General features: G+C 38.8%; 4 protein-coding genes across 7 annotated transcripts in view; all 4 read right to left on the bottom strand.

Annotated features, from left to right (window-relative positions):
• LOC134812866 (uncharacterized) overlaps positions 1-15,788 on the bottom strand; it is a 912,489-nt gene that overhangs the window by 529,022 nt on the left and 367,679 nt on the right. The window lies entirely within an intron of this gene.
• LOC134812874 (inner nuclear membrane protein Man1-like) overlaps positions 1-15,788 on the bottom strand; it is a 100,471-nt gene that overhangs the window by 6,534 nt on the left and 78,149 nt on the right. The gene's annotated exons all lie outside the window — the stretch shown is intronic.
• The window catches only part of LOC134812861 (eukaryotic translation initiation factor 3 subunit C-like), a 43,180-nt gene that overhangs the window by 2,475 nt on the left and 24,917 nt on the right, over positions 1-15,788 (bottom strand). For all 4 annotated transcript variants that reach the window (XM_063820442.1, XM_063820443.1, XM_063820444.1 and 1 more), the window contains exons 2-17: positions 10,594-10,702; positions 10,320-10,465; positions 10,025-10,137; positions 9,815-9,865; positions 9,595-9,669; positions 9,403-9,451; positions 9,208-9,278; positions 8,740-8,873; positions 8,426-8,552; positions 8,113-8,272; positions 7,735-7,823; positions 7,481-7,588; positions 5,046-5,164; positions 3,295-3,421; positions 1,462-1,689; positions 313-453 (exon numbers count right to left, since the gene is read on the bottom strand). In XM_063820442.1, coding sequence (XP_063676512.1) covers positions 313-453; positions 1,462-1,689; positions 3,295-3,421; positions 5,046-5,164; positions 7,481-7,588; positions 7,735-7,823; positions 8,113-8,272; positions 8,426-8,552; positions 8,740-8,873; positions 9,208-9,278; positions 9,403-9,451; positions 9,595-9,669; positions 9,815-9,865; positions 10,025-10,137; positions 10,320-10,465; positions 10,594-10,694 — 1,839 coding nt within the window. In that variant the 5' untranslated portion in view covers positions 10,695-10,702. The remainder of the gene's footprint in view (positions 1-312; positions 454-1,461; positions 1,690-3,294; positions 3,422-5,045; positions 5,165-7,480; positions 7,589-7,734; positions 7,824-8,112; positions 8,273-8,425; positions 8,553-8,739; positions 8,874-9,207; positions 9,279-9,402; positions 9,452-9,594; positions 9,670-9,814; positions 9,866-10,024; positions 10,138-10,319; positions 10,466-10,593; positions 10,703-15,788) is intronic.
• LOC134812570 (zinc finger protein 25-like) lies at positions 11,822-12,691 on the bottom strand. The gene has a single exon (XM_063820054.1). It carries the CDS (start codon positions 12,689-12,691, stop codon positions 11,822-11,824), a length of 870 nt encoding a protein of 289 aa, XP_063676124.1.

Genomic DNA, 15,788 nt, shown 5'->3' with positions numbered 1-15,788 from the left:
CTTATTTTCAGACTTAATTTCACAGACTTATTTTCAGACTTAATTTAACAGACTTATTTTCAGAATTAATTTAACAGACTTATTTTCAGACTTAATTTAACAGACTTATTTTCAGGCTTAATTTAACAGACTTATTTTCACTCTGGTATCTACCTTAGTCGGTAATATTGTGGGGCGGGGAATTATGGGTGTTAAAAATATGGACTGTTGTAAATATGGTTCTTTGGCCTGAAAAGGACCAAATTTGACCCCCCATAATATTACCGACTAAGGTAATGTACACAAAGTGAGGATAAACCAAATGAGAGTTACCTGAGTAGAGAGACCCTGTGCCAGAAGTTCCTTGCTCTTCTGAGAGGACTGGATCTCGTTGAGGGTTGTGTGAGCATGTTGTATCAACCCCTTCCTGAAGGCACACAGACCCAACTGTACCATGGTTCTGTTGTGCAGGATCTGAGATACGTTTTGTGTGAGGGATTATATGGAATAAGCGAAATATTCTGTTAATACAGGGTGGGCCAAAAGTCAGTGTGCAAACGTTGGCCTTAATAGCTCAGTCACTGAGTGCCCAATTGAAATACTTCCTTCTGGTATGACTTAGTACCACCACTGGTTCGAGGAATTTGTCAACTCGAAAAATATTCGCGTTCATTTTTTTCAAATGGAGGTTCATTTTCACATTTTTTTGATAGTTTGGATAATCGGATCAAGCTAAATGTTATTGAATTGTGTTTGGCCATTCGAATTACGTTTGCCCTGAAAGAATGAGAGTTCTAGCTTCTCAGATGACCGAGATATGAAGCATAACAAGCTTGTTCATTACGTGTGATCAGGTGATTGGTTTACCTAATCACGTGATAAGGTGACCCCGTTAACTACCCCGTTAAACATTATGGGAATTGCTAAGGGTGCCCAATTAAGGTGTCGTGTCACGGTGTCACATAATCACCCAGTCAATTTGTTAACGAGATACACAAAATGCTTGTTAGCTTCGTCATTTCTAATCCGTTTTGCCTCATTTTTTCAGATCATATGCAACATTTGATAATCTACCGTCTCTAAAAAAATTAGGCGTTCAGGATTTTCAGAGAAAACAATATAGGTGTTTTAATATTGAATGGGCGTGGTCTAAAATATTCGAATTTTCAAATTTTGACGACGGAATCCTCGAACCAGTAAGTACAGTATGCCATCTGCAAAGCAACAGCTCTCAAATATAAAACTCAGCGGAGGTATAAGACCCAACGTTTGCACACTGACTTTTGGCCCACCCTGTACTATAGTTCATGTTTATTTCCAATTAAAATAAACTGTTTTTGAGATGCACATGCTAGGTTAAGATGGATAGCAATTAACTGCCGATTGTTTATAACGGCAGCCTCTGAAATCAGAGTAAATCACTCAGTACACAGATATAATTAATATTATTAATACTTATAATATATTATTATAATAAATAACCTTAGTAGGGATATCAGCATGGGAAATACTCTGCTGAAGATGAGACATGAGCATGAGATCTCTACCCTCACTCCATCTGTTATGAAGAGCGTGGTGGTAGATGTGACACAGCATGGCGCGTGTCCTGATCCTGTCTGTTGAGTCGTACCGGTAGATGTACTTACAGAGGGCATCCATCTTAGCTCTACTGGAATCTGGACCTTCGTCCTTTCCGCCGTCATAGTCCACCTGTAATAGACAATTAAATTAGTTCATTAATCTCAACACGCAAACATTGCCGTATTTTGGTCCCTCTTAGTCAATACGTGGAGTCTCTGGATGGTCGGTAGTAGTACTAGCTATAAATGGTCCCACTAATTTATGAGGGTTAAATAGGGCGAAAGGAAAATATCCCGCTAAATCAGTGATTTTGATTTATATACTAAATACACGTCATGTAAAGATAAATACCCGGCATATTTTACAGCTTTACAGCTCCTTGTAGTTATGTATAATTTTTAAGTGTATAATGAATATATCATAATATACGCTAATCTAACTGCGTATAATGCGATTACACTATTAATTGCACGAGGCGCAGCCGAGTGCAAATTGATACAATAATCGCACGAGGCGAAGCCGAGTTCGATTATTGCAGTTATTTCACGAGGCGCAGCCGAGTGCAATAACTGGTGTTATCGTATTATACATGCAGTCAGATTCGCGTATAACTCCACGCTTCTGGTGTTATAACCAATGCAATTAGTTTATAATCGCACCGACTATGTTGTTATAAGTTGCTCTCAAAAAAATGCGATCATAAACTAATCACACTGTTTTGAGAGCACCGAGCAGCTGATATTCTGATTTCCGGAGTGTACCCGAGTGTACTCACAAACAAATGAAACAGTCATTAGATAAACAAATTTCAAAACTAGATTGATACTCATTGATGTTTCATATAACTAAAAACGTTTGCAAACGATCCGTTTCATGATATGCATAAAACAGTGCCAATCAAATGCATTATAATACATTTCCAAGCAACTATCAGATGTTATTGTACCACCCAACACGGCAACAAACAATCAACTTTAATATAAAGAGACAACAGCGGGTCACACAACGCCTCAGGGTCTCAGAGCACTGAATACGTTGGCACACGCCGTGTATGCTTGAAGATGATTCGTTCTGGTGACTAGTACGCAGTGGTCACGTGAACCTACCATTTCGACGAATTACTATCAGGTGACACCCCGTATTACTGATTTCGAGGAATAACTGTCACGTGACACACTGATAAGGAGATTAGCCCCCGACACCGTGAGAAATCTGCCCTTGCCTCATACTGTGTTGTATTAATGCAATGTAAGGATTGACTTATCTCAAACACAAGGAAAGATGTTGTCCTAAACTATAAGTTCAAATTTGTGCCCTAACGATTGTCTTCAAGGACTATTGCATTTGAAGTTGCAATTCTACCTCGGAAAGTTGATTAAGTCGATACTTAGATCGGCACCTCACATTAGTAAAGTATTCGGTTAGAGACTGCTCCTAATTTGACAACGAGCTCTCTCTGTAGCTACCGCCTGACTTAATGCCGGGGCAAGTAATGCCAATACTACTTTCCTGCTGAATATGGCTCGAAAGTATAATAATAATAATACATTGCTGATTGCAGCATCTTTCAGGGAATCAGTGCGATTAATTTAGTAATCGTACCTAATAAGTTTTCGGTCACTCTCAAAACAGTGCAGTTAGTTTTGTAATTGCACTCCCTGGAAAAAAACCGGTGCGATTATGAAATTAATAAGTGGCCGCCAAATAGGTCAAAAGTGGAGTTATACACAATACCTTGTAGTAAAGATGCTCAATCTCCCTCAGATAAGTCCTGCACATTTCCTCGTGGGTAGCCTTTCTGTGACTTAGCTCAGCTTTTACTCGCAGAATCAGACCACACAACTTAGCTTCGTCCGATAGCCTGAGATAAGGGATAATAAGAGATAAGAACCTGAGATAAGAGATAATAAGAGATAAGAACCTGAGATTCTCAGTACTAGCTCTCAATTCTAGCTCTCAGTTATACTAGCTCTCAGTTTACTGACTTGTCTAGCTCTCAGTTTTAGCTCTCAGTTCTAGCTCTCAGTTTTAGCTCTCAGTTCTAGCTCTCAGTACTAGCTCTCAGTTTTAGCTCTCAGTTCTAGCTCTCAGTTTTAGCTCTCAGTTTACTGACTTGTCTAGATCTCAGTTTTAGCTCTCAGTTGCAGTTCTAGCTCTCAGTTTACTGACTTGTCTAGCTCTCAGTTCTAGCTCTCAGTTATAGCTCTCAGTTCTAGCTCTCAGGTCTAGCTCTCAGTTCTAGCTCTCAGTTCTAGCTCTCAGTTCTAGCTCTCAGTTCTAGCTCTCAGGTCTAGCTCTCAGTTCTAGCTCTCAGTTTTAGCTCTCAGTTCTAGCTCTCAGTACTAGCTCTCAGTTTTAGCTCTCAGTTCTAGCTCTCAGTTTTAGCTCTCAGTTTACTGACTTGTCTAGCTCTCAGTTTTAGCTCTCAGTTTACTGACTTGTCTAGCTCTCAGTACTAGCTCTCAGTTTTAGCTCTCAGTACTAGCTCTCAGTTTTAGCTCTCAGTTCTAGCTCTCAGTTTTAGCTCTCAGTTTACTGACTTGTCTAGATCTCAGTTTTAGCTCTCAGTTGCAGTTCTAGCTCTCAGTTTACTGACTTGTCTAGCTCTCAGTTCTAGCTCTCAGTTATAGCTCTCAGTTCTAGCTCTCAGGTCTAGCTCTCAGTTCTAGCTCTCAGTTCTAGCTCTCAGTTCTAGCTCTCAGTTCTAGCTCTCAGTTCTAGCTCTCAGTTTACTGACTTGTCTAGCTCTCAGTTCTAGCTCTCAGTTCTAGCTCTCAGTTCTAGCTCTCAGGTCTAGCTCTCAGTTCTAGCTCTCAGTTCTAGCTCTCAGTTCTAGCTCTCAGGTCTAGCTCTCAGTTCTAGCTCTCAGTTTTAGCTCTCAGTTCTAGCTCTCAGTTCTAGCTCTCAGTTCTAGCTCTTAGTTCTAGCTCTCAGTTCTAGCTCTCAGTTCTAGCTCTCAGTTCTAGCTCTCAGGTCTAGCTCTCAGTTCTAGCTCTCAGTTCTAGCTCTCAGGTCTAGCTCTCAGTTCTAGCTCTCAGTTCTAGCTCTCAGTTCTAGCTCTCAGGTCTAGCTCTCAGTTCTAGCTCTCAGTTCTAGCTCTCAGTTCTAGCTCTCAGGTCTAGCTCTCAGTTCTAGCTCTCAGTTTTAGCTCTCAGTTCTAGATCTCAGTTCTAGCTCTCAGTTCTAGCTCTCAGTTCTAGCTCTCAGTTCTAGCTCTCAGTTCTAGCTCTTAGTTCTAGCTCTCAGTTCTAGCTCTCAGTTCTAGCTCTCAGTTCTAGCTCTCAGTTCTAGCTCTCAGTTCTAGCTCTCAGTTCTAGCTCTCAATTCTAGCTCTCAGTTCTAGCTCTCAGTTCTAGCTCTCAGTTCTAGCTCTCAGTTCTAGCTCTCAGTTCTAGCTCTCAATTCTAGCTCTCAGTTCTAGCTCTCAATTCTAGCTCTCAGTTCTAGCTCTCAGTTTTCTGAGTTTTATAGCTCTCAGTTCTCACCTGTCCACGTATTCAGTTCCGTGAGGGTCAAGATTTCTGAGTAGTTTAGTAAACTCATCGTCAGCTCGCTCCATTATCACCAGGATACTTCCAGCCACGGTCAGAGGTCTTTCTGGGTCCTGGGGGAGGTCAATGGTCAGGGTGTGAAGTTTAAACTCCTAGTTTTTTAATGACTCCGTAACCCGTATTATGTTACGTACAGTTATATTCCCCAAATATTTCCAAGATAAAAGTTTTGAAAGGAAGGAGCGGTTCAACTACCCCATTTGATGAGTGTCCAGTGTTATAGGTGGAAGAGAAATGGAGCGATGCGAGATATTGGAGGCAGATCTCATCATTTCATCTGGCGATTGAGTCATTAGACTCCTTAAAATCGAATTGTGGGCATGATTTACAGCTCGGCCCGCTGCCCGCTGGTGCAACTACAAGATGAACAGCCGTTAGGACGCATTTTGTACCGTGCAAATAAGATTCCGTCAGGGATAATGCGCTTCGCTCCAATAACTTCTAAAATATGAATTCGATTTTTCGACCACCCCTCGGCTAAAGTGCGATCTATGTCGACTTACGATTCGTTACTCCTCCACATAAAGAGATTTAGTTCGCTACTCGTTAAACTTTGTATTTTTCTGATAGTTTGATTCAAATTATTATTGATCGATCAGCTCAAATATTCCTTAAAACATATTTTCATTAATTCTAGTTCCAAGATAGATGACGAAACTAGGCAAAACTCTGTTTGCGTTAGCATTGAATTTCCTGTTAATAAGCATTTGCTATGGAGGTAAGTGACATTTAACGATCAAATAAGCTCACGGCCGTCGGTATATTCCGTCAGCTGATAGTGATAAGCAAAAGCTATTCAAATCTCGCAACAGTACTTGAAATACTGACTATAATGCCCCCCCCCCCCCCACTCGCCCCTCCCCTTCCTCCCCTCCCCTCCCTCCCTCCCCTCCCTCCTCTTCCTCCTCTCCCTCCTCTCCCTCCTCTCCCTCCACTCCCTCCTCTCCCTCCTCTCCCTCCTCTCCTCCCCTCCCTCCTCTCCATCCCCTCCCTCCTCCCCCTCATGGTTAATTGCACATCAGATAGAGTGATTGTAGAGGACCAGACCTGGAAAGATGTCCCCCATTCCAATACAGTAATCTCTTACATTGTGGACAATAACCCTCTCCAAATGAGAAGCAGAAGCAGTAGGGATGAGTTGCATTTGTACCTCTATAAATCACAGCAGACATATGTGGGCACCTTGATTATCAGACTATCAGTGAGTTGGTTGATGGCTTAGATTATTAAAATTGTGACAAATTGGGAAGATTTTCATAGTCGAAGAGTATTGAGTAATAAAATTTAAATTGAGTTGTTGGAATTAATTTATTTTAAACGCCTGATTGTCATAAGAGTGCACTGTGCAAATCTAAAAGCTAACACTCTTGACTCTACCCAGGACTACAAGTATCAGCTGACAGCCTGCACCACAGAACGTCCCATGTACACTGAGGTGCTCAAAAACGTCCCCAACAACCCAGACAAAATCTGGACAATTGCCAAAACTAGTGAGACTCTAGTTATCTACTGTAACGAGGTAGAGGTTATGAGAATGAGGTTTAGGGACAGGGTTGAGGAGCACTACACGGAGTGTTACTCAAAGTGGAGTCAAGTTGTGTCTCACATCGGTATAATTAAGGGTGCTGTGGCGTACAGAAAGGGAGGTAAAAACGCACTACTATTAACTATATGTATTTGTGATTTAAAAATCAGTTCTCAAATGATCAATTTGCCACGCACAATGCTCTTAAATCTTCACTGTAGATATCAAATTTCGATTAAAGTAGACGTTTGAAATCATTTATTAATCCTTTTTAAGATACATTACAGTAGTCTTCAATTTTTTCATTTCAGAGTGTACGGGATTACCTCCATCGTGGAACCACATAAAACTCCAAGAACCCTCAACAACCTTCCCTGTAACCTACAGATCCACACATAGACTAAAGTGTGCTGGTACATACCAACTGGTTGGAGCAGACAAGGTGACATGTGCTGGAGGGGCCGACTATACTTACACTGAGAGTCCAGTGTGTCAGAGAGGTTAGTCACATTATATGTCACGTGACAATCACATAACAACGTTTGCACGAGGAATGGTTGTCAGCATGCACTCAATTAAAAACATAAGCCTTGGAGCACGAATCTGAGAACAGGTATATCTAGGATTACTATCTATTGAGAAGTCTCGAAAACCTCTTACCTCATGTGATAGGCAAGGTCTGAGGGTGTCCGAACCGTTTACCAAACTAGTAGACAATCAATAATACACTTCTTTAATCAAGATATCAAACTGCAGGTGTCAAAACGGGTATAAAGTCATAATTACTTAAACGAAGTAAACTTTTTACCCGGCCACTATTTTACTGATTAACACGGTTACTGACCTCCATGTTCTCCTCCTCCTCAGGCATTCCTTCGTTGAAAATAACTTCTCTGTGTTCTTCCAACAGAGTCAGCAACTTGTCCAGTGTAGTCAGAAGTTGTACCCAGATCTTAGGAAGAGTTTTTTTGGTAAAACAGAGAGATTTTGTTGATAATAAGTAATGCAAAAAATAAGTTTAGACATTGATTCTGTGAAGTACTTTGTAGTTTATACGAGAAAAAATAATAGTTTAAGTAATTTTAGAAGAGAACAAACCTCGACTTTCATGCATACAGCCATGTTAGGGTTATAGTCGAATATTGAGAGGCAAGTGTAGTACATACACTTAGCTAGGATTGGTATTCCTGAAAACAAAACGCGTAAGGATATTAAAAGTAAGACTCAAAAATCAGTATCATTTTGAACACGTCCCAGGCCATGTTTAAGATCAAAATGAATTAGTGAAATTTACAGTTTTGACATTTAGTTATTTCTTTAGGGAACTATTAGACTAGGGCGTTGTTTTTTATCTCCCTTGTTTAGAACTTTTAATTAATAATTAATAATTATCTAATAACTAATGACTTAAAATTAACCTTTCTCCTCATGACGACACTAAATAGGGCCCTAAAATTATCTCAATTCTCAACCTACCGAGTTCTTCAGACACACAAACACCCGACAGTAACTCGAGAGTCTCAATGTTCTTCTGCCTCTTAGCTCCCCTACGTCCTCTCACCGAGGACAACTCTGCTATCTTCTGGTTCACCAGCTCCACTGTGATCTCAGCGTCATCTTCAAACAATGGCTTCTCCTGGGGGTCATGTGCTAGGTTAGACACTGACTGACTACTCACACCTGCTTCAGCAGTTTCTCTTTAGTATTCAGGAGTGGAAACATGCGAGTTCAACAGAATTGAGAGTTGATATTATAGAGAAATATTTCAAGACATCGCACGCTCCTTTACCTTGGTGACTTTGTCAGTTCCACTAACAGTGGTCCAACCCTCGTCCTCTTTGCTGACAGCCACTTTAGCAGGCTGTCGAGGAGCCTTCTTCTTTCGATCAGGCTTGTCTTTCTTGTCATCGTCCTTACTGGGGACATTTTATGTGAGTCGCGAGAAAAGGTACATATTATATGTACTTTGGTGAAAGCTTTGTGGTTCCTCGCTCCTACCTCGATCTTACGAGTTACAACTTGTAAAATTGTATTCGTAACAACGGAGTTATTTACCAACTTACAAATACACTAAAAGAGTTTGAAAGTCTGATATAAAGGTACCTCTTGAGGAAGTAAGCGGCAGTGTAACCAATAGCAGGCACTTCATCGTCAGAAGAGCTCTCATCCTCACTGTCGTCACCCCACATGTCGTCACTGTCGTCATCCAAATCTTCCTCGTCATCACCTCTTGATGACTGATAGTAAATTTCAATTAATGGCGTGCTATTAACTTTTTTGCGTAGCAAAGAGTCGTTTATTATAATTAAGTAGTAATTTACAGTGTTATAATGTAGACATCCGTAAGATTCGAAAAGCCAAGAGACATTCTTTAAATCTTTTCGATCCGGCAATGCAGGAACAATGTAGACCACAAGGACCACAATGTTCCTGATTCTAGTAATTGCAACATTCATTGTGGGTTCATTGTTGTCCTTGAAGTGTGTCCTTTTATACACAATCATATCATTTAGCAACTAGAACTGGTAACAAAATTTTGATTCTTTAAACTGCCAGCTAGTCAAAACTTACTGTTGTGCGAGGTTTCTTGGCAATCTTTGTTGATGAAGGAGCAAAGCCAACACCTTCGTCATCTGACTTTTCTGAAATACATTTTGGTTCGTCACCGACAACAAAATGAACCGATAGTCTCAGACAGCAGACTGAAATTTCACATTATATATAATTCAATGAATATTTTCTCTGAATTTATAGATTTAAACTCACCGACTTCGTCCTCGTCTTCCTCGATAACTTCCTCGTAACTCTCAGGATCCTAAAATGACAAGGGATTCTACAGTCTACAAAGATGTATTCGATATGGCTAAAATGCTTAATAACGCTTTTCGACGGAGAAATTATAATCGCAACTTGAATTGCGGGTACGTATTTTAAAAAGTAATGAATCGGGCTTCTTACCTTATTATATGCTCCAATCTCTGTCACAAAGTCCTTGTTGTATTTCCTCACATTCTGACGAAGAGCAGCCAGAGCCTACAAACGTCATCATTAAGTTAAATAACGAAAAAAAAACATTTCTTTTTTAATGACAAATGTATATAAATCCTCATATTTTAAATGAGAGCAAGTCATTTCTTTTGTTACCATTACAAATTTATTAGTATCTCCTTTAACTCACCTTTGAGTTTATTTTGTTGAGTTTGCTTCGACCCTCCTTGTCTCCCCAGAACTAAAAAACAAATATTCTTAATAAAGAAGGAATTTTCAGGAAACAAATAATAATCAATAGAAAGCAGACCGAAAAAGGTCGAATTTTAACTGTTGACTGTGATTTTTAAAATTTTAATCATAGAAAGAGAGTGGATCAAACACAAAAACATTGACATACCTCAGTGACGTAAGTCTCCAAATCAGCAATACATCTAATGAAAGCTCGGGGACAGCCGTTTTTGGCGATAACACTTTGAGATTTAGCATAAATCTGACAAAGACTGGTAAAACCTGGAATAGATTATGACTTGTTGTTTAATTTGTTAATTGTTAATTAACTTGTCGTTTAATTTGTTAATTGTTAATTAACTTGTTGTTTAATCTGTTCCTCAATATTTTGCAAACTTATTTTCTTGGGTTAGCATTTGTCATTCGGTAATAAAACAGTGAAAAGAACAATATTTTCTAGTTACCTTCCTGAACTTTGGTTATATCCTTGATTTTCTTATGATTTCTGATAGCCTTGATCGTTTCATTTATCTCAGAAAACCGCTTATCTTTCGAACTTCTCACGACACGCTTCTCCTCGTCTGATTCTTCTAATATTGACGAGTATTGCCTGTAAGAAATTATTTAAGAACGATCGTCCGCCTACGGGCTAACATTTTGGAAACTGATCACTGAAGTTAAATTATATTTCGCACTCAAATTGTAAAATACTGCGGTAAAACAGAGTTAAGTACTGACCTAGCAGCTGGTTGTCTGGTTACTGGGGCTTCAACTTCACTATCTGACGACGAGCTGTCGTCAGAACTGTCTCCCAATTGGGAGAAGAATCTTGATGACATTGCTACTACTGTGGATAGAAAGTTAGTTGTGAGAATTTGTCGTCGCATAAGATTGCGAAAAAATATTCGCGCGCTTAAATTTGAAGCAAGTGATTTATCAAACTTGTTTCTGTCCAACAATGTCACCGCCGCGGACGTTACCAGTAAGCCTTTTCAACATCCCAGAAGTACTTTCTACAAAACTGTACCAAATAAAATGGTCGAAAATCAAGTGTTTTTAAAAATAACATAGAAATACAAATTTCTTGAAACCTTCAGATAGTAAGATAATTATAATAGGGATAATCTGTGCGAGTTTGGCCAAATTTCTATGTGCCAAACTTGAGATATCTCTTCAAACACGAGGAAATATCTCCAAATTGGTGGTTTTGAGTGGTACCAAGGCATTTATCTCGAGATCGTGTAGATCAAATTTCCAGATAGTAAAATAACTACAACAGAAACAATCTGTGCGAGTTTGGGCCAAACCTGAGATATAACTTCAAACTCAAGAAAATATAACCCCCAATTTGGAGACCTTGGCACAGTTTGTTACAGAAAGTCCAACTACAACATTCTGCCACGAAATCGCTTCTAGTACTAAACCCTTACTAACCCCGATGTTGGCGCCGCGGTTTGGGTAATTTCCTAGCCTCACAGGAGATATTGTGGTTTTTTTAAATGTAGTTATAATACATTGATGTAAAGTAAATTTAAATTTTGAAAAAAAATTATACATACATCGTGGGAAATGACCACGATAAACCTGGGTTTGCAGTAAATCGGGGTTTTAATGTATATCTAAAGAAGATCTCAAAGAAGGACTTTCGACGAAACCGTTCCAAGGGCCCATTATCAAGTTTTTAGGCATAAAAATATTTATGTAATTGTAATAAGTTCGTTCACTGTGAGCGGCAATTGAAGTACCGGAAGCTAGATTTTCGAGGAAAGCTCTGATAAATATCCTCTAAACATTTGTGGAGATTATTTCGAAACAATAAATGCGATCATTGATCAAACCTCGTTGGTAAAATAATAATCTAAAAGTGGAAGTAAACTGACATTTTCTACCCGTGAATACACTGGTGTCTAAAAGTGTGACTGATCAGAACAAGTATAACAGTTGTATAAGAACATTCCTGGCAATTTTAAAGTTCCTGTCCTGTGTGAGTACGTTGGTGTCTGACAAGACTTGATTCAAAAGAGCAAGCAAATGAACATTCCTTGCACTTGTAGGGTTTCCCTCCCGCGTGAGTACGTTGGTGCCTAATAAGATTTGATTTAACAGAGCAAGTATATGAACATTCCTTACACTTGAAGGGTTTCTCTCCGGTGTGAGTACGTTGGTGTATAAAAAGACTTGATTTAACAGAACAAGTATATGAACATTCCTTACACTTGTAGGGTTTCTCTCCTGTGTGAGTACGTTCGTGTTTATTAAGATTTGATTTAACAGAACAAGTATATGAACATTCCTTACACTTGTAAGGTTTCTCTCCCGTGTGAGTACGTTGGTGTATAATAAGACTTGATTTATCATAGCAAGTATATGAACATTCCTTACACTTGTAGGGCTTCTCTCCCGTGTGAGTCCTCATATGTTTTTTGAGATCACCTTTCCCAGCACTAGAATATAAACATTCCTTACACTTGTAGGGTTTCTCTCCGGTGTGATTCATCATATGTAATGTGAGATGATCTTTCCGAGCAGTAGAATATAAACATTCCTTGCACTTGTAGGGTTTCTCTCCGGTGTGAGTCCTCATATGTAATGTGAGATGACCTTTCTGAGCACAAGAATATGAACATTCCTTGCACTTGTAGGGTTTCTCTCCGGTGTGAGAACGTTGGTGTATAATAAGATTTGATTTACCAGAGCAAGTATATGAACATTCTTTACACTTGTAGGGTTTCTCTCCCGTGTGAGTACGTTGGTGTATAATAAGACTTGATTTATCATAGCAAGTATATGAACATTCCTTACACTTGTAGGGCTTCTCTCCCGTGTGAGTCCTCATATGTTTTTTGAGATCACCTTTCCGAGCACTACAATATAAACATTCCTTGCACTTGTAGGGTTTCTCTCCGGTGTGAGTCCTCATATGTAATGTGAGATGATCTTTTCGAGCACTATAATATAAACATTCCTTGCACTTGTAGGGTTTCTCTTCCGCGTGAATACCTAAATGTTTCACAAGATCACTTTTCTCAGTGCAGGTATAAGAACAATCGTCACATTTAAAAGTTTTCCCAACAGGATAAGTACTTTCTTTGCCCAACCTGACTGATGATCGTAAAGAGTTTAACAAGACATTTTTAGTAGACATATCATTGATTGTTTCACCATGATGTTCTCTGATATGTTCCATAAAGAAATCATCATAAAGGAAATGAGCTTCACATTTCGGACAAATGAAACCATGTGATATATCACCAGTCTCTTCCTCCTGTTCAGTTTTTATTTCCTTTTTGATAGGAATTAAATTTATGTTACTCTTTACTTGAACAGCAACTGTTGAGGATCTTTTACTCCGTGTTGACATTATGAACTTTCCTGCATTAATAACTGATTAATGAAATCAAAATACACAAACTTTCCAATTTTAAATATCTACATATTTAATTGCCAGTGGGTATAAATGAATGGAACAATAAATTCTTGTATTGAGACCACACTTCGACAATCGACATCCATATTTCATCAGTACCATGCAGATATAAAATGCGGTAAATAAATTTCAGAGTCATTATATTATAAATAATTAATATAGCGGCAATATTGGAAATACAATAAATTTACTAATTCGTATGTACTTTAAAAGACACGATAAAATCAATGGGGTTTCAATTAATATAATGGTTAGAAATATATCGAAGATTATGATTCACTTTAATACAAACAAAAGCTTAATTTTTCATTCATTTGTGGAAGAAACTGCACAATTTTGCAATTGTAATCAGAAAAATTGCTTTCAAACATTTGTGGAGATTATTTCTAAACTATAATATATGTATATATGCAAACATTGATCATACTTCGTTGGTGAGCTAATAATAAAAAAGGGAAAGTAAACTGACATTCTTTACCCGTCAATATGCTGGTGTCTAATAAGGTGTGTCTGATCAGAACAAGTATAACAGTTTTATAAGAACACTCCTGGCAATTTTATAGTACCTGTCCTGTGTGAGTACGTTGGTGTCTGACAAGACTTGATTTAACAGAGCAAGTATATGAACATTCCTTACACATGTAGGGTTTCTCTCCTGAGCTGTGTGAGTACGTTGGTGATTAATAAGGCTTGATTTAAAAGAGCAAGCAAATGAACATTCCTTACACTTGTAGGGCTTCTCTCCCGTGTGAGTCCTCATATGGACACGTTCAAAAAAAGGTGGCACTAGAGATTGATTTTTTTAATTGCGTTTTAAAAATAGTCATTGTTCTTTGTTGGTTGATATATCTATCTATACCTTTAGAAATTCGATTAAATTTCATGATCCTGAAATCACGGAGTCTCTAGTGCTTATATCACAGGAGTTATCGTTATTAGTGTGCCAATGAGTCAAAAGTCACACAATTAGAAATGCAAGATGAATCAACACTAGATAATCTGAAAAGTAATATTCACAAAGAAGCCAAAATTGATATGGTGACTATAATGCATGTAAGGAATGGAATGTCTTATCTGAAATTGTTATTGGTGCTTAAATGAGTCAAAAATCACAACTTAAACGTTGGAAATGAGCCTATCTTGAGCAGTGATTATTGAATCATCTAACGTTTTTATTGGCTTTCTATCATTTTTTAGGGTACAAAATAGTATTAAATAGTATTAAAACCAGTTAATATGATTCAAAAGTCACATTTTCGTTAAAGGTGCGCTATTAAGTCACACTATAGTAAGCCTTAAGTTAAGTGCACGATATGACAATTTATATTCATTCTATGAATCTTATTATGTGATTTTTGAATCCATGTCTAAGCTTATATACCATATTGAAGGTCTTTGAGCGATAATTTTTGATCTGGGTGCTTAAATGATTCAAAAATCACATAAATCTAGCTACCAAATATGTAATTTTCTTTAAAGTGTGACAATTGAATCATATGTAATGTTCAAGTTGTAATGACATTTTGAAAGGAAAGGTAATGAACCGATAATCACATTTCAAAAATCCAATTAAGTATTATACGTTACTGATTGATTCATTTGTCACATTAAGGAGACAAAATTATCATGGCTTGAGTAGTAAAAGTACTTGCCTAGTTTACTCAGTGTTTTGCCTAGTTAAATCAGTGTTTTGTGATTATTGATTCCACTATTACTCTAATTACGAACTTCTCCATGATCATAAACAAGTGTCACAACAAATCACTGCAAATTTACTATGAATACCAACCTGATATAGAGCCAAAAAGTGATACATTCCCCTGATACAGCATCATTTCAATACATGCTCATTTATGTGATTTTTGACTCATTATGGCACTTTTAACCATCTAAATTCTCTAAATATTAGTTAGCATGCTATAATTGTCCCCCTTTTGTCTGGTTCCGGGCAAAAGACCAGGTAGCTTCGATGAGGCCTGGCATGTGGGTCTGGATGTGCTGGTTGGTGGTTCCCAGTGTGGTGTGTGCTGAGACTGGGGTGGATGGCTGAAGCCAGGGGACCGCTGTGCTGAGTGGCGAAGCTGGTGGTCGTAACGGAGGCAGTCCACATTGAGCACCCAAGCGACGAAAGTCGCTAGGTAGCTCGTGGGGATAGCATCCGGGTCGATAGCTGGCGGCGTTGTCTTAGCATGGCGTGACACTGGGTGTAGGCACTCTGTTCTGGGCTCGCATGCATCGCGTCAGGGGGCTTGTCGGCTGGGGCGTCTGTCACACGTGTAGGTACTTATTGATTTAAAGTACAGCGGCAGAGTCAATCCTGAGCACTAGAGCACCACTTATGACTCTGCCCATTTGCTCTGGAGTTACTGCCCAGGACCCAATCCTATCCTGTTTCTCTCACCTATAGTGATTGGTAATGGTGCTTTATCCAAAGCAAATGACCTTGCCGTGGTAAGGGGGCTTAATCGGCATCACAAGACCAGCCGAGACTAAGCTGTACTGTTCA

The sequence above is a fragment of the Bolinopsis microptera genome, chromosome 3 (genome assembly GCF_026151205.1).
Source record: "Bolinopsis microptera isolate Bmic1 chromosome 3, MBARI_Bmic_1.0, whole genome shotgun sequence".
Lineage (NCBI taxonomy): Eukaryota > Metazoa > Ctenophora > Tentaculata > Lobata > Bolinopsidae > Bolinopsis > Bolinopsis microptera.
This window is presented reverse-complemented; position numbering and strand designations above follow the sequence as displayed.